Here is a 24,695-nt window from a genome sequence, read left to right as displayed (position 1 = left end):
TGACTGGAACACTTTCCCCAGTGACCCTTTGCTTAGTTGTGAATCCTGACACCTCAGTGTGTAAGCCTCGTCAGCAGGTGGGGGCTGGTCAGGGGCTGGAGGAACAAGTTTGAGCAAGACTGGAGGGAAGACTCAGTTCTTTAATTCTGGCTGTGGGTACGTCACCGAGAATTTCAACATACGTGAGCTTACTTCTAAAATCTAGTTCTTGGAGACAAGTACCACACACTAAATTAGTTAGAATGATCGCTGGAATGGGGAGGTGCCCTGGACTCCAGAGGGAGCTGCTAAGTCAGTGTAACCCCCCATCACCACCAATGGTGGGAAAGGGATGAACACTCCCCGCCCAGTGGCCGGAATGGCACCCCACGTTCTTGGAGTAGCGACCGGGCGCCGGCCACACTGCTGAGAGCTCTACCTTGTAATCGTCCCCGAAACCCTGTGAGGTAAGTCCCATAATTGTCCCTATTAAGAAAAGTACGGTTCGGCCTTGAGTGGTGAATAGACCATCTATCAGGTTCTCCTCTAACCTCCGTGGCTTGGAACCTTTATTCCTTGTTTTGGGGTAAGGACGCCCACAGGTAGTCTCCCGCTCAAGTCCGCACAGCTGGCAAATTGCCGTGTCAGGGTTAGACCTGCCTGGTTCTACACCCCACGCCATCCCAAGAGCTGAACGTCCCCTGAGCCGTGACTCACAGAGTCAGAGCCACAGCCACGCGCAAGTCAGTGGTGTCCCTTAGTACCCACACCCTCTAAGCTCCAACTTGTCGGACCTTAGTTAGGTATGGGTGTGCTGGTTTTAGAATTGCCGTGTGTGAGCTCCCTGGCGGTTGTGGTAGCCATGTTCTGGTAATAGCAAATGTGGGAAGAGTTTGTGAAAGCAACTGCCATGGATCAGATTCCCTAGGGGCAGAGCCTGAGACAGAGAGGTTGTAGGCTTGCTCACAGGAGAAGGGGGGCAGGGGGTGCAGCAGGGCCAGGAAGGCCAGGAGCTAGGGTGAGGGTCTCCACTGCAGTTTAGCTCCATTCCCCATACTGGAAAGTTCTAAAATATGGGTTGTTTGGCAGAATTAGGCCCAGGTGAGGCCCAGGCCCAGGTGAGGCCCAGGCCTCGTCAGAGGTCTTCCCCAGGGAAAAGGGCAGCTCTCCTGGCCGGATGGCCAAGGGCTGAGCCCCAGAAGGGCTGCTGTGAGCGGTTAGCTGGCCCTCAGCAGCTAGGGAGTGGATGCTCTGGTGAAGGGGACCTGGGTAAGACTCCATCAGCATCCGCTAGGGTCAGGACCACCGGAGCCCCTGTTAAGTCAGACCAGTGGCCCTATCCCCAGAGTCGGCTTCAGGAGGCCTGGATGGGGCCCAAGAATTGGCATTTCTAGTAAGTTGCCAGGTGCTGCTGGTCCTGCTGGTCCACGGCCACACTCGTGACTTCACAAAATAGGCTGAGTAAATCACAAAACTGAAGGCTTAGCGCTTTTCTGATTATTCGAAATAGATCTGGGCTGAAATAAATGGATTCCCGTTGTGGTCAAATAAAACTGCTTCTTAACTAGCAACAAACTAGATCTTAGCTTTTCAGGTCAGTGGGAAGAAGCAGGTTTACAAACGCTAATGCATCATGGCTGAGGAGCACCGGCCAAACGTGGTGGCTTTGCCTGAGCGTTTCTGCAGGGGGAAGCCTGTTCATTGATTGTATTTTATTTTTAAGTAATCAATTTATTTATATATATATATATATATATATATATATATATATATATATATTTAACATTTTTATTTACTTATTCATGAGAGACACATAGAGGGAGGCAGAGGGAGAAGCAGGCTCCATGCCAGAAGCCAGATGCGGGACCGATCCCTGGACCCCAGGATCACACCCTGGGCCAAAGGCAGGTGCTCAACCGCTGAGCCACCCAGGCGTCCCACATTGGTTTTATTTAAGGAGTAGGAAGTCATTCGTTCTTCTAAATCAAGTTTGTAGTCCAGAGGGTGAACTGCGTCCTTGCCAGAGGCTGAGGGCATATAATGCCACAGCTCACCCAGAAGCTCCTAGAGTGTGACAGCCGTGTAGTCAGAAGTGACAGTGGGCCCTTAAATTACAGGGAGCTCAGGTCTTTGTAAGATCCCCATTTTCTGAGCCGGGAGATGCCTTAGGAATGTGCTAGGGACTGGACGTGCGTTAATTATCACAGAAACCCGGTTTGTACCCCTCACTTTACATCTGGGGGTGCTCCTAGGGGTGGAGTGCCTTGCTCCAGGTCCCAGCTGGCAGGGGCCAGGCTGACCGCAGAGTCCGTGCTCCTGGTTTCAGGGCTGCCTCGTGGGTGGCTGGCTGCGGTGAATTCCTCCGTCTTTCTGCCTAGAAAGCTTGGGGTTTTGCTGACTGGCCGGCCCGAGCTTCTGGACCTGCCCGCGGGAGCCAATGGCCTGGGAGACCTTTCGATGCAGGATCCAGAACAGGCTACGGTAAGCGGCTCTCTGCCTCCAAAGGAAGCTCATTGGCTCCGCAAAAATGCCTGTGCCAGCCCGGGTAGCTCCTGGGCCCCGTTCCCTGACTCAGCAAGCCCAAGCTCATCCGTCGGTAGTGAAGAGGGCTTGGACAGAAGGTTCTGGTGGCCAACCCCTCAACACCACTGTCCCTCCCTGGAAGCCGAATTCCAGACCGAAGCAGACCGGGAGAGGCTGGGCGTGCTGTCCGCAGAGCCCCGCAGCGTGGGTCCCCGGTGCCCCCTCCTGCTGCTCCTGACACGCGGTGTGGAGCCCACGTCTCCTTGGTTCAGAGCAGAAGGCTCAGCACGGGCACGGCCCGGGCACGGGGGGCTTGGGCCTCTGGTGGGCAGGGCCCCCGGTGACCGGCCTCTTCTCTTCAGGCTGACATTGGCCATGCGGCTTGAAGGTGGCACCGCTGCTGTCATCGTGGCCTCTCCTTGAGGAATCTAGAGGGCAAGGGTCTTCCCTACAACCCTAAACAAAACGGTATGTGTTGTGTGGGGAGGGAGGCATCTAACAGTAACCCTGGGAGCGGGGCTCTAGGAAGGGGTACAGCGGTCCAGGCTGCTAAACAGCACTTGCCTGCCTTGGACACTTGCTCATCCACCCCGACTGCACTTTCTGGGGCTTCACCTATCTGCCTTTGGGGAGGGCCTCACCAGCTTCAAGAATAAAGTCCCATGGGTCCCTGGGTGGCTCAGTGGTTTAGTGCTGCCTGCAGCCCAGGGTGTGATCCTGGAGACCCGGGATCGAGTCCCACATCCGGCTCCCTGCATGGAGACTGCCTCTCTCTCTCTCTCTCTCTCTCTCTGCCTATCATGAATAAATAAATAAAATCTTAAAAAAAAAAAAAAAAGAATCAAGTCCCAGGAGGGACGCTGGGGTGGTTCAGTCAGTTAAGCATTCCACTCTTGGCTTTGGCTCAGGTCATGATCCCAGGGGCATGAGATCAAGCCCCGTGCCAGGCTCCCTGCTGGCGGTGGAGTGTGCTTAAGGCTCGCCCCACCTCTCTCTCTCTCTCTCTCTCTCCCCCAAAACATAAAGTCCCAAGATAGAAGGCCCGTTGGGTACAATTGACATCTCTATCGCAGAGTCCAGTGCACCGTGAGGGATCCCTGTCCCTAAGACCTTGCGAAATCCCACTTTCACCAGCCTGCTTTTGATGTGCCTGGTCTGTTGGCCAATGATGGACAACAAAAGAAGAGCCCTTTACAAACAAGCCGGCCTTTGGGAGGAACAGGACAGGGGCAGTCTCAGAAAGCTGCATCCCGTTTCAGGACCTTCAGGGAAATTCCGGGCGCTAGATGGTCCCGTAGCAGCAGCTACCAAAGGCCGAAGCAGCAGGCCAAGAGGCTTGGAGCCGGATCCCCGCACCTGTTCGACTGGCCAAAGCAAGCGAGCTGGCTGCTGCTGGGGCTGGACGAGGCTCCGTCCCCAGGCCCTTCCGTGTGTTGCCGCTGTCCCAGAGCCAGAGCAGCACGGGCATCCGGGCGAAGGGAGCAGGTCGCCCGGGGCGCGGGCAGGCCCGGCGTGGGGGACGCGCAGGCCTTCCGCAGCAGCGAGAAGCCACCGCTTAGATGTGCCGTCCGTGGGTCTTAACCACTGAGTGAAAAAATCAAGATGCAAAATGAGCTCTATAGTCACGCCAGGCATGACATGTATTTTTTTTTAATTTTTTAAAAAGATTTTATTTTTTTATTAATGAGAGACACAGAGAGGGGCAGAGGGAGAAGCAGGCCCCAGGCAGGGAGCCCGACATGGGACGCGATCCTGGGTCTCCAGGATCACCGGGGCTGCCCAAGGCATGACATTTAAAACATGTGCACACACACACACACACACACACACACACACACACACACAAATAAAATAAAATTAAAATAAAATAAAATAAAATAAAATAAATAAAATAAATAAAAAATAAAACATGTGCACAGGGCAGCCCGGGTGGCTCAGCGGTTTAGCGCTGCCTTCCTCCCGGGGCGTGATCCTGGAGTCCCGGGATCGAATCCCACATTGGGCTCCCTGCATGGGGCCTGCTTCTCCCTCTGCCTGTGTCTCTCATGAATAAGTAAATAAATAAGTAAATCTTAAAAAAAAATAAATACAATCTTTTTTTTTTTTTTGATTTTATTTATTTATTCACGAGAGACAGAGATTGAGAGAGAGGCAGAGACAGGAGCAGGCTCCATGCAGGGAGCCCGATGTGGGACTCAATCCCAGGTCTCCAGGATCAGGCCCTGGGCTGAAGGCAGTGCTAAACCACTGAACACTAGGGCGCCCAAATAAATAAATTTTTTTTTTTCCAAATAAAATCTTAAAAAAAAAAATGTGCATGGAACACATTTTTTAAGAACGCATGCAGACAGAAAGACACACGTGAGATGCGTTGGCACGGCTGGCCCAAGTATGGGAGGAGGACACAGAACCACAGAACAGAAGAGGAGAAAAAATAACGTGGCGGGTGGGTTACTGTGCCCGGGCATTTCCCAGTGGAAAACCTAACGGGTGTGTATCCCTACCGGCCCCGCCCCCTGGTGTGCTGGTAAATGTTTAACAAATGACTCTCCAAGGGGAAAATAAAATGCTGAGTTGTGGCGATTGCGACTTCCAAGGTGAAAAATCCTACCGTGGGGGATTTCGGGCTCCCTGTGCGACTCGCTGAAAGCAGCCTGGGGGATGTGCTTTCTGCTCTCCGGAGTGGGCTCCCCGGGGACTGTCGGTGAGCTGGCTGAAACGTGACAGTAGCTTTTTGAAAGCCAAAATATGGGTGACCAAGATAAGGCAGGATGACAGGAGAGTGTCCTTCTACTTGCCTGACATCCCCTGCACCCTTCAGAAGGCTCACAGACTGTAGCCAGCACCCCAGCAGGAATCTTAGATGTGCCGGAAATCTTAGATTTCTTTCCAGCTTCTTAGAAAGTGCTAGTTAGGTTTCCATCTCCCAGTCTTGCTGACCAAATAAACTCTGACTTAAGATATATCCCCCAGATGTCTACTTTTCTCTACAGAACGTTAAAAAGAAGGTAATGGAACGGTTGCCTGGCAACCGTTATATATTTTTTTTTCTATATATTTTTCTATATATTTTTCCAGGGAAGGCAGTAAGTGCTGTTTGGCAGAGAAAGGCAATTAGCATCGGATTTCCTTGAGGGGAGCTAGTTCTTTCAAAGAATTAACCATCATCACTGGTAGAAGGACCAGATCAGCCTCTACCAAAATAGAACTTGAAAAAAAACAAAAAACAAAAAACAACACCTCGTCATTGCCTTAGAGCAGGATGTCTCAGCTTCGTCCCTCCTGACATCCGGGGTCAGAGAGCTCTGTGGTGGGGGCGTCCTGGCCAGTGCGGGGGTTCAGAGGCACCACTGGTCCCTTCCCATTCCATGCCCGTCTCCCTGTCCCTTGTGACGACCAAAATGTCTCTGGACATGGCCAAATGTCCCCCGGGGTTGGGGAGAGGGGGCATGAAGTCACCCCTGGTTGAGGACCACTGCATTAGAAATATGTATGTCTTAAATCTTTTCATCATAATCTTCTCAAATTTTGATTTCCACCGAGGAGGCCTCGCCACGGTGACATTACAAAGACACTGTCATTCGGGTCAGGTAATGAGTGATTTGGGAGAGTTCCATGAATCTTCAGGAATTGCTTTTGTTTCTATTTCATAAATGTGTACCGAGTCCCTTGCACTGTAGACAACTAGGAGACGTGTTTTTGCACGGGCTGTCACCAAACCAACATTCTCCATTAGATGTGTTTTTCCTTAGTTTGATTTCTTAGAGAGGCCTTGGAGTGAGCCACCAAACACTGCAAGCAGCGGGCGGAGGTACAGATTACCCAGAGACTTTCGAGAAGCCTTTCAAGTGGCTTTTCCTGCTTCGTAGCTAGCAAGGACTCCTCTTACCTCACACAACGCATTTTGATTTTGTCCTTCCTCTGAATGCTTGACAAGGTAAGGCAATTAGGACCCTTGTCCCCATTTGACCAACGAGGAAGTTGAAGCTCCGAGAGATTGAGGTCAAACCGTCACCAAGGTAACCCAACTTCCTAATGGCAACACGGAGCCTGAAAACCAGGAGCCCTGACCCCTCACGAGGTCCTGCTGCCCCTCACCACACAGGACTTCGCGGTTTTCTGGAAATTTCCGAAGAGAAGTCAAGAGAAAAGAGGGACAGAGGGAGGGAGGGTAGGAGAGAGTGGGAGACAGGGACAGAGAGGCAAAGGAAATGAGAAAAAGGAAGGACGTGAATCTCCTAAATTATAATTCATAACTGACTCACGTTAAAACAAAACATATTGTTTTTACTGGTAAAGCCCAATTAACAAGCGGTAAAACAGAAAAATTCCCTCTGTTGCTCTGCACTGTATGTAGTATTTCTTCCTGAGCGCTTACTTAAGCTTTCAAATAAAAATCGATATTCTGGAGTCTTCTGAAATCCAAGGTGTTAAAGACTTCCAGACTCACGGGTCCAGACATCCCGGTGCTCTGGGCCACACAAGTTTCCCTTCACTGTCAGTTAACCTGAATTCGCAAGAATTCCCAGAAGGCAAATAAAAGGACCCGGATACTGCTGGTCTTTCTTCCATGACACCATCTATCTAACAGGTCTCTATTTGAGCTGACCCTTCTCGTGCTAGAGACTGTTCCTACAAACCAATTTATTTCTGCAGAAGCCCTTTTCTTAGATGATGTGCCCTTTACTTAAAAAAAAAAAAAAGATTTTATTTATTTATGAGAGAGAGAGAGAGAGAGAGGGAGGCAGAGACACAGGCACAGGGAGAAGCAGGCTCCATGCAGGGAGCCTGACATGGGACTCGATCCCAGGTCTCCAGGATCACGCCCTGGGCTGAAGGCAGATGCTAAACTGCTGAGCCACCCAGGGATCCCCTAATACTGTATTTTTTTAGGCTTTGTCCCCCTCATTTTTTTTTTTTTAATAACAAACACTTTGAGAATTAGAATTGGTCTCTCTTTGTTCTCTTCACTGATAAAATCTGTTTCCCCTGCAACCGACTACTAAAATCTTTCACCTGAAAATTAAACTCTTAGCTTATTACCCTAAACTGGGGCAAGGGGGAGCGGTCATCGCATTCTTTTCCGTAAAAGGTCAGATAGTAAATATTTCAGGTTTTGTGGGCTATGGAAGGCCTGTGTCATATATTCCTTCCTTCTTTTTTTTTTTTAATTTTTTTAAATTATTTATTTATTTATGATAGTCACACAGAGAGAGAGAGAGGCAGAGACACAGGCAGAGGGAGAAGCAGGCTCCATGCACCAGGAGCCCGACGTGGGATTCGATCCCGGGTCTCCAGGATCGGGCCCTGGGCCAAAGGCAGGCACCAAACCGCTGCGCCACCCAGGGATCCCTCCTTCCTTCTTTTAACAATGCTTTCAGCAATTAATTTTAAATGGGCCCTAACTAACCCACTTGGAATGAGTTGGAACAACTTTACTTATCCATACTTCGAAGACAAACTGAAGGGAACTAAAGCTCACGTGCTGGTAATTCAGAAGGGCTGGTGGAGAAAGGAGTCTTCCAGTGGGTGACCCTGACTTTGCTTGGTTTTGCCTTAAGAAGCCCGAACCCAGGGAAGCTGATCAACAGGGATAAAACTGAAATGAAAGCACAAACACAAGGCCAGTTTATTTTACACAGACTCCCGAGGTAGTTAATGTGGGAAACAGCAGGCTAGTCATTAAAACCCTCTCTGGGGCTAGTTCATTCAGCACACATCTCATTCACGCTCACGAGGCCAAAACGAGGTCAAAATGAGCACAAATCAAGCCCTGGAGAAGAATCCAGGCCATGGGCAGTGTCTCCAAGCTATGGATCCCAATTTCCCTAAAACAGCTCAGCAGATTCCAGAGAAGGTAAGAGAACTTTATTTTCATAAAAATGTCCTCTTGAAGCCGGCCCTTTCTCCCATCACTAGAAAGCAGCCTTATCTGTAAAAAACAATCCATTTATTTAGACATACTCTTTTTAGGCAACTTTAACTTTTTCCACCGGCGTAGGACCACTCTGTACTTTTCACTTTCCGTTTTCTCCTCCAACACTTTTTTCAGGAGAACTCTCATGACTGTCTCTGTTTCAGCTTCTTTATCCTCTCCAATTAGAAGATCCAATGTATCTCCCACTTTCACCTGAAAATTAAAAGAAAAGTCAGCCTTTATTGCATCTTGGGAAATGCAGGCCAATGCAAATATACTTAAGTCTATTTTTTTTTTTAAGATTTTATTTATTGGGATCTCTGGGTGGCACAGCGGTTTAGCGCCTGCCTTTGGCCCAGGGCGCGATCCTGGAGACCCGGGATCGAATCCCACGTCGGGCTCCCGGTGCATGGAGTCTGCCTGTGTCTCTGCCTCTCTTTCTCTATCATAAATAAATAAAAATAAAAAAAAAAAAGATTTTATTTATTTATTCATGAGGGGGGGGCAGAAACACAGGCAGAGGGAGAAGCAGGCTCCACGCAGGGAGCCTGACGTGGGGCTCGATCCCGGGTCTCCGGGTTCAGGCCCTGGGCTGAAGGCGGTGCTAAACCACTGAGCCACCCAGGCTGCCCTAAGTTTATTTTTTTAGTAATCTCTACACCCAACGTGGGACTCAAACTCATGGCCCTGAGATCAAGAGTCGCATGCTTCACTGACTGAGCACACCAGATGGCCTGCAAACACTTTTACTTTTATTTTTTTTATCAGGGGACCATCATTACCCAGAGGAGCAAGTGAGAAAAGGCAGTGACTCCTCTGAAGGCGTCCCTTCTCCCTAGTGCCTCCAGGTGAAAGGGCCTCACTCAGGATGCCTCCAACACCCTTGCCCAGTAGCATGACTGAGTGACTTTCCATCAGACCTAGACAGCTGGCTGCTATATGGGCAGCTCCTGTGAGGTGTGGCTCAAATACCGCTACGGGGTGATTGAAGGAAACACACGGAGGCATTTGTTTTGGTAACAATGACAAGAGACAAACAGGGCACAATCTAGAGTATGTGCATAGTAATGATTACCAGCACTGAGACAACCATTTCCAGTATGACTTTTCATTGATTTCATCCCAGATGAGCTACATAATTGGGGATGGGGCAGTCTGTTGAAAATTAGTCCCTGTGGAATAACGCTTGGCTGTATCTCTTAGAGAAATGGTAAAGAAACTTCTCTTCCAGGACTGATTAACCCCAGAGATGCCACATCATTAAGTAGACAGGACTTAATTCACAAAGGTGGAATGTCACAGAAAAGAGGATCAAATTGGATGCTGACTTACTTAGTGGGTTCAAAGGGCTAGTCAAACCCATTCTTGCCCAGATAGGAGCCTTGGGCTGAGCAGTGTGGGACATGTCCTAGGGCAGTCAGACCAGTACTGACAGGGACAGCCCATGGTGGAGACCTAGTCCTGACACCTCAGGATTCTAGGGGATCTGCCCAGTGACTCAGGAAGGAGCTAAATGGATGGAGGTGCCATACACAGCTTCTACTAGAACACAAGCCAGGAATGACTGGGGCCATCTCAGACCACTCAACACTGCTTCCAAGGAGGCGGGCAGCAACCCCATGTGTGGGCCAAAGACCCTAAGTGGGCGCACAAGGCCATTTAAAAAGCCTACTGGAGGGTTTCTGTTTAAGAAGTATGGTGCCATTTTTACCTTATTTTCTAATTAATACTCTCTGAGGCAATCCTAAACTCATGCTGTTAAAAAACATCCCGACCTCACCAGGGCAAGCTCGTTCTCATACTCGTTCTGTCACCCATTCAAGGGCTCAATACTCAGTCGTTCACAACATGGGAATACACACGTTTGCCACAATGCCATACTGGTCAACCCAGGCAGCTTAGAGCAGCCAGATATGAAACTCACGTAGCAGCTGATTATAAACCGTTAACTTAAAAAACAAAACAAAACAAAACAAAACAAAACAAAAAAAACGTTAACCTTCTCCCTCTGGGCTGAGAAGCAAAAAGGCTCACTCCACTAGGAGGCATGCAGACTGCTTCTCCCCCAGGGTCTGAGGCATGGGCTGACCCAGGCATCATCTAGGGGCGCTGTCCTCCTGTAGTTCTTAAGAGTTCAACAACAACAAAAATGACCATTTGGCCCAACGTGTGTGGACATTTACAATCGATGTCCAGATATACAGAAATACAAGGCTTGAGAACTCTGCTTTATATTTTTCAGCATGACTTTATTTTTAAGATTTTATTTATTTATTCATGAGAGACACAGAGAGAGAGAGAGAGAGAGGCAGAGACACAGGCAGAGGGAGAAGCAGGCTCCATGCAGGGAGCCCGACGTGGGACTCGATGCCGGGTCTCCAGGATCACGCCCTGGGCTAAAGGCGGCACTAAACCACTAAACCGCTGAGCCACCAGGGCCACCCATCAGCATGACTTTATTTCATTAAAATTCACTTTTTAATAAGTAACAAATGCTTGTGATACAAAATATAAAAGGATACACAGAGAAAAGGGAACCCTTCTTGTATACCCCTTCACAGATGGACTGTGTAATATCTGTCCCTTAAAAAAGCAGGCTAGCGTGTAGCTGAGCAGCAGATCCCTTTGGTAGCTTACTTCTAAGGCAGAGAACAGGAAAGGAATGTTTCTCCTCTACCCAGTCAATCCCAGGGAGAGAAGAGTGTAGGAAGCTTCAGTCCCCACACTCGGGCTCTACATACCCTTTGTCTAAGTCAGCAGAGACCCAGCACCTGGTTCACAGCTTACAGAGAAGCTCTGCTCTGCTACAGGAGGGGGGTTAGAGCTGGGGCATCAGAAAACTGCCTGACCCTGTAGCGCCAGCAGCGAGGCACAGCCCGTGCAGCAGGCCACGGAAGGGGAGGCGTCCTTTATTCCCTGCAAGGGCCTGTCCTTTCTGCTGTGGGAGACGGCACAGCAGACACAAAGCAAAACTGGCTGGGATTACGGGCTGTTCCAAATATCTACATTTCAAATCTCCCCTTAGCTGCAGTTACTATGGCTACAGGCCTCCTAGTAACAAGGCAGTCGAGTGTTAACACTGGCCCCTTCCTCTGCTGACCCTCAGGAGAAATCTGGAAGGCAGCCGAGACAACGGAACACCCAAGGCAGAATGAAGCAGGAGCAATTAGACTGTAGTTAACAATATCTCAAAGCAGAGGGCGAAAAATAGACTCGTGGTGTTTGTAAATGAGGCCCCGGCACAGAGGTATGGTGCATGGAGAGCAGGGTTCGTCTTAGGAACACCTCGCCTGAGGAGAGGGGGCAGGGCTGCAACTCGGAAAAAGCACTTCTGGGCAGAGGAGAAGAGCCTGATCTCCAGAGGCAGGTGTGGAAATCAGTGCCTGATTTCCTGCAGCTCCCGGGAGCAATGACTGGCAAGCCGAACCTGCTAGCTCAGGTGCCACCCCAGATCGTGGACCTTGGACTCCACCGTGAGCCAGGAACTGGCGGGTTCCCCACCCCCTCCTGTCCGTTTAGCCCGAAAAATCTGTGATCCCAGAGATCGAGGGCTCTGAAAAGGCTCGGTGCTCCCCGGGATCTGTGGCCACCGGCTCACATCCCCCCCTGTCCCAGGGCAAAAGGATGTAGTTCAAGCCCTCCAGCTCCAGGGTTGTTGTGAAATATGAAACAAGCTTAAAAGCAATCTCCACAAGTGTGTCTAACTTCCCTGGAACATTTGTTCCCTAGACGCTAAGAGACTGTGTCTGCTAATGCCTCCTGTGTCTGTGTCTTCCAAACTTTCTAAGAGTCTCTGTCATATGCTTTTTTATTGTGCTTTGTTAACTTTTACTATCATTATTTTTCCAATTATAAAAGTGATCTATACTTGTAAAAAATTCAGAAAACACAAAGAATGAAGGAAATATAACCCATAAAATGCCCCAAAGATAAATACTAGATGCATGTATATATGCAACTTATTTGACAAAACATGTAATTTTAACAGTGTATATATGCATATATACATACATATGATACATATATATATGATTTATTGTAACAACACTGGATACTGGAAATACATTTTCTTGTATCTGCTTTCTTTCGCTTAACAACAGTCTTACTATGGGCCTGTCAGAAAATGGGGAATCTCTTTTTTGATAGCTGCTCGGCACACAGAGCAGGGCACATAGCAAATGCGGGGGTGGGGACGGCGGCGGCGGGGACTGCTGAACCAAATAGAATCACACATCTGCTCAGGTAACAGCAGTCCAGAAACTTCTACATGGACCAACTGTTTCTTTTCAGTCTCATTAATAGCATTTCATGGGGCTAATGACTTGGAAGTTAGATGGATTTTTACCAGTTGTGATAGTGGCCTATCTTATAATTTTAAAGAAAAAGGGAAAGCTTTATCTTCAAGTCATTAAAGCTGCAAAAGAGCAAGTGGTTTGTGTGACTGAAGTTGGCTGGTGATTCTCACCGGCTTGATCAGGCCCATGGGGAGTTGCCGAGGGGGTAACACAGATACACACAAGGAGCCACTGATGCCCCCACGTAAGCAGCCTGAGGGGAAACTCGGGTGGCACTGAGTACTGGCACAGCAACGGACAAAAATATCTGGCTGTCATAATGGCTCACCGTTCTGCTTTTCTTCCATAATTTTTCCCCATTCAGCCTGAGTTCACCTTTGTAGAATGCATCTTCCACTTTGCTTAAAAAAAAAAAAAAAAAAAAGAGTCAAATGCTTTGAAATAGAAATATATTCAGAACAATTACACAAGCTTGAGAAAAACACCTGCCATTAATGCTTATTCTGACAGTGACCAGCCTGTCCACAAAATCTCCATGCTCGGTGTGCTTCTGAAGAGATGCTGAACCGCTGCAAAGATCTGCTGGTATCATCAGGCAGGTAAGCTTTGTCAGGGCCTGGGGTACTCCACCTGACTCCTGCGGCGCCCCAGGCAAAGCGAGGGCTCCCGTGATTCATGACCACCAAAGGGCTCTGGGCTCTGAGAGAAAAACCAGGCACCACACGTACGGTGAGGCCATTAAAAAATCCTCTGCTAGTCTGAGGTTGGGGAAATTCCAATCCAGCAGCTGCTGATCTTAATGTAATCGCTAGGGCAACTAGACCAGGAGAGGATGCTGACAAAAATCAGTACGCATTTCCCTTGCTGTTCTGATTCCAGGTGATTAACATCTGGGGTTCTGCTTAATAATAACAGCAGCAGCTACTTCTCTGGGGAAGAGAGAGCCCCCCGACCCTTACAAGTTTGCCAGATTTTAGAGAACATTCGGTAAATCCCAACAAGGATGCTTACAGGCTCAGTTACCTTTATGAGTCCTTAAGCTTCATGGATTCAAAAAATTAAACTATGCCATTAAATTAGGTCATAAAGGTATAAATTACACATGGAAATCTTTCTGAATATATTATCTATACCATGATTCTTACCTTGCATGCAGTATGCACACAATGACTGCTAAATGAATGAACAATGAGGGTCACTATTCTTATATAATTAGCCTAGCAGAGAGAACAAGAATACTCAAGAAATCTTGAAAGTTCCATTTGTCTTCATGCACTATGTATGAACACACATAGCATTTTCTTCATAATAGCTAACATGTATCAAGTACCTACTATGTATAAGGTCCTGTTAAAATGCTTTATTATTTTTGAAATTTAAATCCAATTTAATTAACATAGTGTATTATTAGTTTCAGAGATAGAGGTTGGTGATTCACCAGTTGCACGTAACACCCAGTGCTCATCACGTGTCCTCCTTAATGCCCAGCCGCTCCCCATCCCCCTCCAGGGACCCGCAGTTTGTTTCCTATGACTAAGAATCTCTTATGGTTTGTCTCCCTCTCTGATTTTTGTCTTCTTTTTCCCCTCCCTTCCTTTATAATCTTGTTTTGTTTCTTAAATTCCACATAGGAGTGAAATCATTGATTTGTCTTTCTCTGACTTATTTCACTTAGCATTATATCCTCTAGTTCCATCTACTAAATGCTTTAGACAGAGGAGCACCAACTTCTAAAGTGCTATTTTACATTTTACAGATGAGGAAACTGAAGTTTAGGAAATTCAAGGAAGTTGCCCACGCTCACTCGGGGCACAAGGGGTCTAGCTGTAGAGCCTGCATTCTTTACCACCACATCACACTGCTTCTGTTGCTTCTAAAAGGTACCTTTTTACACAGTGGCATTTGTGAAACCCAGGCGTGGTTTTCTGTCGCTATCTACCTCTAACATGGTCATTACTTTCCTCAAGAAGCTGGTATTAAATTGGTGGTTCATCTTAGAGTTGACTGTGTCTTAGAATCAGGGAAATATGGCACATGGGATGTGCAGGCAATCACCTGACTTCCTGCGGAGAGTTTTCATCTGTAGAAGGAAATAACTGAAAACAGGTGACCTGGAAGGTCCGCTCATATCTGTGGCTGCTCCTCACCATAATATGGGCTGAGTGATCAGAAATACTGCATTAAAATGACAAAAAGACTAAGGATTCTGTAATAAAATGCACATCATACTTACTTTCTTCCAACATCTAGGCCTGTCTTTAGGATAACATCATACCGGAAAGACTGCACTACTTTTTCCAGGTCTTTATAGTCTTTGACCACACTGGGGTCATCCTCGAGCTCCTCTTCCCGCTCACTCATCTCACGATCACTCTCTTCATCAGAGTCCTCTTCCTCTTCGGCCTTTTGCTGAGTCTTCTTAGTGGATTTTTTAGAGCTTATATTACTTTTAAGTCTTATGGAAAATGGAAAAATATATTCTGGAGATATTAAAAGCCCTGGGAGTCTCAGTGAGAAAACGTTATGGAAAAATGTTTTACAATTTGATGTGTTTAACTGGGTACTAGAAAAATATAAGTATCGATTCCAGGAAGCACAGAGTTTATATGGAGGTGTCCCTTGTAGCGCTCCCCAGAGTCCAATCCAGGCATCTGGCTTTCTCAAAACGCTGGCAGGCAATCGGACACTAGTCATAGCCATGGTGCATATAACCTGAAACAGACAATAATTCAGTTTTATTTCACAAGCGAAGTGTCTTGGAATTCTGACAACATAAACCATACATACCATGAACACTTTGTCAGTACTATACTTATTCTCCCCTACAAAAGACCATATTGGTCTGCATGGACGCAGGGCTGTGAACTATATGCCATGGTGAGTCTGCCGGCTGTGCTCACCTCACAGGGTGGCCCTAAAGGTGGAACTAGATGCTAATATGTATGAAAACACTGGTTCTCCTCTTCTCCAGCCACCAAATTAGCTTGGATACTGATTGTTACTGAAAAATATTAACAATAGTTCTTTTTTTTTTTTAAGATTTTTAATTTATTTATTCATGAGAGACACAGAGAGACAGAGAGAGGCAGAGACACAGGCAGAGGGAGAAGCAGGCTCCATGCAGGAAGCCCGACGTGGGACTCGATCCCGGGACACCAGGATCAGGCCCTGAGCCAAAGGCAGACGCTTAACTGCTGAGCCACCCAGGCGTCCCTAACAATAGTTCTAAAAAAAAAAAAAAAAAAAAGATCTCACGGAGAGAAAGACTTGTTTGTTGACATACTTTACTTCCTCACAATATTGACTTTGACAAGGAAGGACACCAAGTCACAACTTCGCAAAACCCAGCGAGAATCTTTTAATTTCAACCCCAAAGCCCAGCAAATCAGAGCTAGCAATGAGCAGATTGGACAGATCTGGATTTTACCTCCTTTTCCATCTTCCTCCTACTGTTTAACAGAGGCATTAGCTAGCAGAGAAGGGGCCAGGAGACCCACAAACTAGGTAATTGTTTCCTGAGGCATTGAGGTGCTGACGTGCCAGAGTAGTCAATTCCTATGTTACCTCAAAGGTGGCAGAAACCATCTTATGACTGGTAGCAAACCTTCCCAAGTACATCAAGATGGCTTTAGAGACCACGATTTAGTAATTTGAGAACGGCTGCCATATGGTCAGTATCTTCATACCTTGAGTCTGTGAATGACTTTCCATGGTGCCAAGGCTATACTTTCAGACAGATTTCTTTGATGATGGCTTCAATGATTTTTCCTTCCTACTTTCCATTCATTACAAAGCTGACAATAGCAATTACCCGTAAGCCCACTCAAAAGCACATAGCTAGCTACTTCCAAGTTATATTTGTTAACATTTGGGGCCTTATTTTTGTTGGCATGAACAAGGCAGACAAGACAAGCTCAACTCTGTGTATCTCACTGCTCTTGGGACCCCAATCTGCGTTTAACTGAGAAATAAAGCAGGCACAACTTAAGGGTTGTTTTTTTAACACAACTATAACTTGAAATAATTTTTAAATGCCATGAAATCCAGAGTACTCTAACGTACTGACTGGAAACTATTTGAAGCACCTTAAAGAGAAATAATTTTTATACATACTCTAATAGAGAATGAATAATAACTGCGCATAGAAAAAAAAAACCTTAAATTTTATAGAAGCAGGGATAAAGGAAGAAAACAGAATATTTCAGTAGTTCCTAGACTTTGTATTTCATGGATCACGACAATCAAAAATTAAGGGGCGCCTAGCTGGCTTAGTTGGTGGAGCATGTGACTCTTGACCTTGGGGTTGTGGGTTCAAGCCCCACACTGGGTGTAGAGATAACTTAAATAAAATCTTAAGAACCACGCCCACCCCGCCAAAAAAAACAAAAAAACCCTGTGGCCTAATGGTGGATGTTTTGCCAGGTAAATTTTTTTTAAAGTAGTAATTGCTGAGGTGCCTGGGTGGCTCAGGTGGCTAAGCATCTGCCTTCAACTCAGGTCATGATCCCAGGATCCTGGGATCCAGCCTCACTGGGCTTCCTGCTCAGTAGGGAGTCTGCTGCTCCCTCTGCTTCTCTCTCCACCACGTGTGCATGCACTCTCTCAACTAAGTAAATAGAATCTTCCCTTTCCCTTTCTCTCTTCTCTTTCTTTTTCTTTCTTCCTTTCCTTTTCTTTTTTTTTTTTTTTTAATTTATGATAGTCACACACAGAGAAAGAGAGAGAGAGAGAGACAGGCAGAGACACAGGCAGAGGGAGAAGCAGGCTCCATGCACCGGGAGCCTGACGTGGGATTCGATCCCGGGTCTCCAGGATCGCGCCCTGGGCCAAAGGCAGGCGCCAAACCGCTGCGCCACCCAGGGATCCCTCCTTTTCTTTTCTTTCTTTCTTTCTTTCTTCTCTCTCTCCTCTTTCTTTCTCTTTCTTTCTTTCTTTCTTTCTTTCTTTTTTCTTTCTTTCTTTCTTCTTTCTTTCTTTCTTTCTTTCTTTCTTTCTTTCTTTCTTTCTTTCTTTCTTTCTTTCTTTCTTTCTTCTTTTTCTCTCTCTCTCTCTCTCTTTTCTTTCTTTCTTTCAGATTTTATTTACGAGAGACCAAGAGAGAGGCAGAGACACAGGCAGAGGGAGAAGCAGGCTCCATGCAGGGAGCCTGATGTGGGACTCAATCCCGGGACTCCACGATCACACCCTGGGCTGAAGGCGGCGCTAAAGTGCTAAGCCACCCAGGGATCCCGAGTAAAAGAATCTTAAAAAATAAATAAATAAAGTAGCAGTTGCTACTCTTCTCATCATAACTAAGAGAAAGAAGATTTCAATGATTATTTGTGAAACACATTTTCATGGTAGAAAATTTGAAAAAGATATAAAGAAAATTCAAACCACCGAAATCCATTCTATAACAACCATTGTTAACATTTTAACATATGTTCTTCACAGTGTAAAATTTTAAGTAATTCTCTCATAAGCAGAGCCTTTCATACCTTCCCACCCTCCCAAAATACATAGGAAGGTTAACCATAAGTGGTCAGAGCTCTCTACTATCAGCCTCAGAAATTCTGTGTTGGTCCTAAGTTCTAGACTCATTAGAATTTATCCAGCTGATGTCCAAGTTATGGGCCAAGACAGCCCTGGCTGAAATCACCACTTACTGTTGGGCCTAGACCAGTCTGGTTAATAAGATGCTCTTGTAACACGGAAGGTAAAGGCTGGCATTAAGGATGATAATTTGCCTATCTTTAGGTGTTTTTAAAACTTTGGGTCATATGCCATTAAAATTTTTACTTTTTTAGAACTAAAACTAAAGGCACCAGAGTGTCTCAGTTGGTTAAGCAACTGCCTTCAGCTCAGGTCATGATCCTGGGGTCCTGGAATCAAGTCCCTGTGCTGGGCTCCCTCCTTAGTGGGGAGTCTGCTTTCCCCCTCTCCCTCTGCTTATGCTCTCTCACATTTTCCCTGTCAAACAAATACATCTTAAAAAAAAAAAAAAACTAAACTAAAACTGCAAAGTATAGAAAATATTACAGTACATCAGGGGCATGTAGGTAGCTCAGTCGTTAAGCATCTGCTTTTGGCTCAGGTCGTGGTCCTGGGGTCCTGGGATCAAGTGCCGCATTGGGCGCCCTGCAGGGAGCCTCCTTCTCCCTCTGCCTATGTCTCTGCCTCCCTCTCTGTATCTTTCTTGAATAAATAAATAAAATCTTAAAAAAAAACCACATACACATATATTAAGTATATACACATATACCCTGGGTCACCATGGAAAATGTGTATGTAGATAGCAATAAAAAAAAGTTTGAAAACACTGGTCTAAGGACTTCAGCAAATTGTGTTTTGCTATCAGGTATAATGCCAAAGGCCATATGTATGCCTGGGAGAACCTGGCTGCACATTCCCCCCCAACTAACAACACTCCCAGAGCCTTAAGTATCTACAGAGATGAAAGGGGCAGCCTCTCCAGGGAGGACTTTGTACAGGGCCCTCACTTTACAGAGGGCCACAAATGAGACTTGGAGCAATTTAACAATCTGCTAAGTCATACGAACAGCCAGGATCCAATGACAAGTCGTCTTAACGCTCATTGTTTACTATGGGTCAGGTCCTGCCTGTTAATTCACTTATTCCTTCCAACCAGCTCTTCTCAGTTACAGGGTCACACAAATACTAAGTGGATTCAACCCCAGGCTCCCTGGCTAAGGCAGGGCTCTTCAGCACCGTGCTGAACTGTCTGCCAGTCTTCTGTTCCTTCTGCTGCACCATGAAATTTAGGTCTCTTTTTCTCTTGAACAAAAACCAACTTTCACCAACTGCCAATACCAGAGAGAACGGGCAGTTTCAGCAGCAGAGGAGTGGAAGGAACCGTTGCCCTGACGTAGAAGTCCTAAGAGGAGACACCTTGGGAGGGGGAAGTCCTGTCCCATCCTAGGGCAGTCTCTGGAACCCCTCACTTCCCTCCCCAAGTCCTGCCTTTATACCACACTGTTACCTTTTGTGAGGAATGCCCCGATATCATCATATTGCTCTTTGTATGTATCACAAACACATCACATTTACCTACGCGAGGAAACTTTTACTGGCACAAAATAACTATTTAAAATCATACTCACATGGAAAGAATTAACATAACCAAAATGTCAAGCCCTGCATTATTTCCGTTTATTAGCTACTCCCTCTTTGTGATCTGCTTCACTCTCTAGCAGGCAAACGTTGGTACAGGCTGAAGTTCAGATAAAATTCATGAACATAAAATTGAGAAAACACGTTAACCTAATTTTTGCTGGAGATGATGACCATCTGTAGCAGTGGGCACCCAGGGCCACGGGGCAGTCTGAGAACCAAGGTTCTACCACAGAGGGGGGAGTGTTGGAGGAGAGGGCTCACCAGGCCTCAACCCCCTCCTGCACTAGAATAGCAGTGCTGGCAAATACTGGGGTTCCTTATAGTCCATTTGAAGAAAGGATTCTATTACTGGAAAAAAAAAAAAGTATCTGTCCTTTCAGCACAGCTTCTCTGTCTTCCGGGCTTCACACAGGACCCACTAACCCCTCCCAGCCCTCCACTGCCCTTTTCCAAAGTTCTGTTGCACCAATGTTATGTGTCTTTTGCACTATTCTCATCTCCCAAACTAAGGGTAGTGACCGGGCAGGAGCTGGGCCTCCTTCCTCATTCCCATCCCCCAACCAGCTTGGCACATATAAAAGCCCGTGAATACTTGCAGATTCATTTTCCAGAAATGAAGTGGGCAGCCTAACCTGCATCCGACCCTCCTTCACTCATTTGCCTGCATACACCAAGCAGCCAGGTAGCCGAGGCCTGCGTATAAAACCTACAGTTCTCGCCCTCAAGGAACTGCTATTCGAGGGCAATGGGGGCAAGTAAACTGGCTGTCAGGGGCCCAAGTGAAAGCTGACGTCCAAAGGAGGCTGGATTCAGCACAGGCTAAAAGCCCGGAGCAGGGATGCCTGAGAAGAGTTCTAATGGCAAAGGTGGCCGCAGACAGAACTTTGGGGAAGCAGCAAGTTATAACTGTGATTTTCAGTTTCTAACAGACCATTCTCATTAGCTTGCTGTGATTTCTCTCACTGAATAACCAACCAATCTTCTCTTAATCCCACTAAATACCAGCTACAACTTTCCTTGTTCCTCTTTACAACAAAACTCCTCAGAAAGTGCTGTCTCTATTCTCCTTGATGTCTCTCATTTTCTAAATCCAAAAGGTCACTTGTTAGTCCTCATCTTGTTGGACTTCTCAGCAGCATCTGAAATAACGGATCACTCCCCTCCTCTTCACTTGGCTTCCAGGACATCTTGCCCTTGGTTTTCCTCCCACTTTACCTGCTGTTCCGTCTCTTCTCCCAGATACCTTAATGTTGGAGGGCCCCTGGGCTCAATTTCTGGCCTGCTTCTTTCTCGTCTACATTCACTTTATCAATCGGCTTTGACAAATGCGTATCAAGACGCTAATCACTTCTGTGGCTTTAAATACTGCCCATCTGCCAACTAATCCCCAAGCTATAGCCCCATTCCAGACCTTTCTCCCAAATCCCAGACATGTTTATCTGTGCAGAAAAGAGTTAACGTAGCAGGCTTGAGATTATCCTTAGAAAGGCCTGCTTGCAAAGGTGGGTCTTTGGCTGGCATCTGGAAACTTGGATTTCAGGATGCGCACCATTCTCAGAACGGACAGGAGTCGCTCACTGCACCTAAACTGTACAATTTCTTAGGCTGAGTACCTGCTTTCCTTCTGGGAGTCTTGAATTTTGGTACATGCTAGGCAGACAGTGCCTATGTGACTAAAGCCAATCAACACCCCAGGAAGAGTCTAATAGCCTCCCTGATAGATATTTCAGGGCAGGAACTGGGCCTCCTTCCATCCCCATCCCATCCCCATCCCCAACCAGCTCTCGGCACGTACAAAAGCCAGGGAGTACAACTGGTCGCTGGGGACTGAAGCACATCCTAGGAGTCCACTGGGAGAGGACTCTTGGGAGACCACGACGTTTCCTGCACACTTTGTCCTGTGCATCTTTTCCCTTTGCTGACTGTGCTTTGTATCTTTTTGCTGTGATAAATCACAGCCATGAGCTAGAGCCAAGTCCTGTTGAATCTTCCTAACGAATCCATGAGCCTAGGGTTGGTCCTGGGGACTCCTGACACAATATGCAAATGCCTGATACCTCCATGTGGATGTGTAAGAGGTACCTCAAGCTTTATTGGTCCCCTGACATGTCCCCAACCCTAAATCTGTTCCTGCTATACAGCCTTCCTCATCTCAGTTGAATGAGAACTCCACCCTCGTAGGTGCTAAGAACAAAAGTTTCCAGTCTTTCTTGACTCTCCTTCATAGCCACATCCACCGACAGGCAATTATGTTGGCTCTATCTTCAAAACCTGTCCCATATCCCATCACCTGTCACCACTTCCACTGCTACCACAGACTTAGGTCACCATGATAGATGATGACAGTAATACGACAAAGGCTCCATTAGAGTCTACTTCCCACAGAGCAGTTGATTCTTTCAAAAAGTAATTGACACTGACCGGATCACTCCTACAAAAGCACTGAGAAAAGGTTACGGGCTCTACGTGATCTGGTCTCCCCATTCCCTCTCTGACCTTATCTCTTGCCACTCTCCACCTCTGCTCCCTCTGGTCCAGTCACACTGGCTTTCCTTTTTCTTTTTTTTTTTTTTTAAAGATTTTATTTATTTATTAATGATAGACATAAGAGAGAGAGAAAGAGGGGCAGAGACACAGGCAGAGGAAGAAGCAGGCTCCATCCTGGGAGCCTGATGCCGGACTCAATCCCGGGTCTCCAGGATCACGCCCTGGGCCAAAGGCAGGTGCCAAACCACTGAGCCACCCAGGGATCCCCTACACTGGCTTTCCTGATGCTCCTCACATACAACAGGAACGTTTATGGGTAAGGTCTTTGTCCCAGCTGCACCTAGAAGACGCTTACCCCAGATAACTGTATAGGGAACTCATTTTCAACTCCTCAACTCAACTCAACTCAAAGGTCACCTCAACGCTGTCTGCTCATTCCAATTTTATTTTTTAAAAAATTTATTTATTCATGAGAGACCCAGAGAGAGAGGCAGAGACACAGAGGGAGAGTCAGGCTCCATGTGGGGAGCCTGACGTGGGACTTGATCCTGGGACCCCCGAGGGTCACCGCCTGGGGGGAAGGGAGACGCTCAACCACTGAGCCAACATCCCATTTTATTTGATGAGCATCTTGCCCTCCCAATCTCCCCTTACTCCGCTCTACTTTTTTTCGGCCGTAGCACTCTCACCTATCAGTTTACTGTTTGTTTGTTTTTTCTTTTTGGACTGTCTCCCCTAATAGGATATAAACTCCAAAAGGGCAGGACTCTTCACCTGTATGTTTTCCTCTGCTGAATCCCAACTGCCCAGAACAGTGCCTGGCACAAGGTGAGTGCTAAACTAGCCGCAGTGGAATGAAAGTAAAGACCAAGAGAAATGGGGACGCCGGGGAGGCTCGGCGGTTGAACCTCTGCCTTCAGCTCAGGTCATAACCCCGGAACCCAGGTCGTGACCCTGGGGTCGAGGTGAGCATCTGCCTTTGGCTCAGGTCGTGACCTTGGGATCCAGGTCGCGACCCCGGGGTCGAGTTGAGCATCTGCCTCCGGCTTAGGTCGTGACCCCGGGACGGGATCGAGTCCCACGTCGGGCTCCCCGCTGGGAGCCTGCTTCTCCCTCTGCCTGGGTCTCTGCCTCTCTCTGTGTCTCTCATGAATAAATAAATAACATATTAAAAAAAAAAAAAAGATCAAGAGAAATGGAGCATCAGAATGAAGCCAGAAAAGATGCCCCCGAGCTGGAGCCGGCCTGCAGGGCAAGAGGCTGGCTGTCCGGAGGCCCTGCCGTCCAGGTCTGGACTTGGCCCCGAGAGCACGTGCATCACGGGCAGTGCCCCGACCGCGGCGAGCGCCGGGCAGCGGAGATGAAGACGGCTCAAGCCCGGAGGTCTGCGGCGAGATCCTCGGGAGACCAGAGACGTAAGCACCGCGACCTCCGGAGGGCAGGAAGGCGGCCCTTGACCCGCGGGGCTCCCGCCGGGCGCCGCTGCCGGCCGCGAGCCTGTCCCTGCGCTAAGGGCCCGGGCGGCTGCTGCGGGGCCGACGGCGGCGGGGCCGACGGCGGCGGGGCCGGCCCCTCGCGGAGGCCTCCCGCGTGGCCCCCCCGCGCCCCCCCCCGCGGGCCGCGCACCTTCCCGGGTCTTCAAGGTCAAAGGAAGCTGGGCACCTGCGTCCTCGAGCGCCGGGCCGCGTTCGGGGCCAGCCGTGGCGGCCGGGCGGCCCCCCAGCCGCCGGGTCCGCCGGGCGTCCCGAGGCCGGCCGCGCTCGGGGCAGGACGCGGGCCGCTCCCGCGGAGCCCGGGCAGCAGCGCACGCAGGGCGGAGGCGCTCGGCGCGCCCCGGCTTCACGCGTGCGCGCCGCGGACCACGGACGGCCGCCGCCCTCTCTCGAGTCCCTCCCGGGGCCGCGCGGACCGACGCCCCGCCCCCGCCCGCCGAGGCCCCGCCCCAGGCCCCGCCCCTTCCGTCAGCGCCGGCGCGGGGAGAGCGGGCCGCGCGGGGCGCACGGGCGCGGTGCCGGCGGCGCAGCGACCCCTGCTGGAGGCCGCGCCCCGGAGGACCGCGCGGTGTGGGCGGGGCGGGGGCGGGGGCGGGGGCGGGGGCGGGGGCGGGGAGGGGGGGCGGCCCGGGGCCGAGCGGAGCCCGGAGGCCCGCGCCGCGCCTTTCCACGTGGCCGAAGGGAGCTTACCTTACGGCGGCGTGCTTGGGCTAACGGGGTCCCGAAGCCTTCGGAGCATCTTTGAGAGTCACGACGTCGTCTCCAGAAAAGCGTCCGCACCCGCCAGAATTTACTGGTAAGAAGTAAGGTAAGTTCACAGCATCGTTTCCAGCATGGAGCCAATGAAAGGTCACCGGGTCGTGGGGGTCCTGCCCCGGGGACTCGAGG

General features: G+C 48.5%; 1 protein-coding gene across 1 annotated transcript; it reads right to left on the bottom strand.

The window, feature by feature from the left end:
- Nucleotides 1-8,348: 8,348 nt before the first annotated feature.
- Nucleotides 8,349-24,206, bottom strand: MTRES1 (mitochondrial transcription rescue factor 1). The gene is made up of 4 exons (XM_055330906.1): nt 23,977-24,206; nt 14,948-15,426; nt 13,043-13,115; nt 8,349-8,632 (listed from the first exon to the last, which is right to left on the bottom strand). Exons 2-4 carry the CDS (start codon nt 15,412-15,414, stop codon nt 8,453-8,455), a joined length of 720 nt encoding a protein of 239 aa, XP_055186881.1. The 5' UTR covers nt 15,415-15,426; nt 23,977-24,206; the 3' UTR covers nt 8,349-8,452.
- Nucleotides 24,207-24,695: the final 489 nt, after the last annotated feature.

Source organism: Nyctereutes procyonoides, unplaced genomic scaffold, assembly GCF_905146905.1.
Source record: "Nyctereutes procyonoides isolate TBG_1078 unplaced genomic scaffold, NYPRO_anot_genome, whole genome shotgun sequence".
NCBI classification, from domain to species: domain Eukaryota; kingdom Metazoa; phylum Chordata; class Mammalia; order Carnivora; family Canidae; genus Nyctereutes; species Nyctereutes procyonoides.
This window is presented reverse-complemented; position numbering and strand designations above follow the sequence as displayed.

Bases quoted from the DNA above. Each gene is read 5' to 3' on its own strand.
- MTRES1 (XM_055330906.1), bottom strand. From the start codon at position 15,414: ATGGCTATGACTAGTGTCCGATTGCCTGCCAGCGTTTTGAGAAAGCCA. The intron at 13,116-14,947 runs GTAAGTATGATG...TTTTTTTTTAAG, and splicing joins GGCCTAGATGTTGGAAGAAA to CAAAGTGGAAGATGCATTCT. The intron at 8,633-13,042 runs GTGAGCCATTAT...TTTAATTTTCAG, and splicing joins TATGGAAGAAAAGCAGAACG to GTGAAAGTGGGAGATACATT.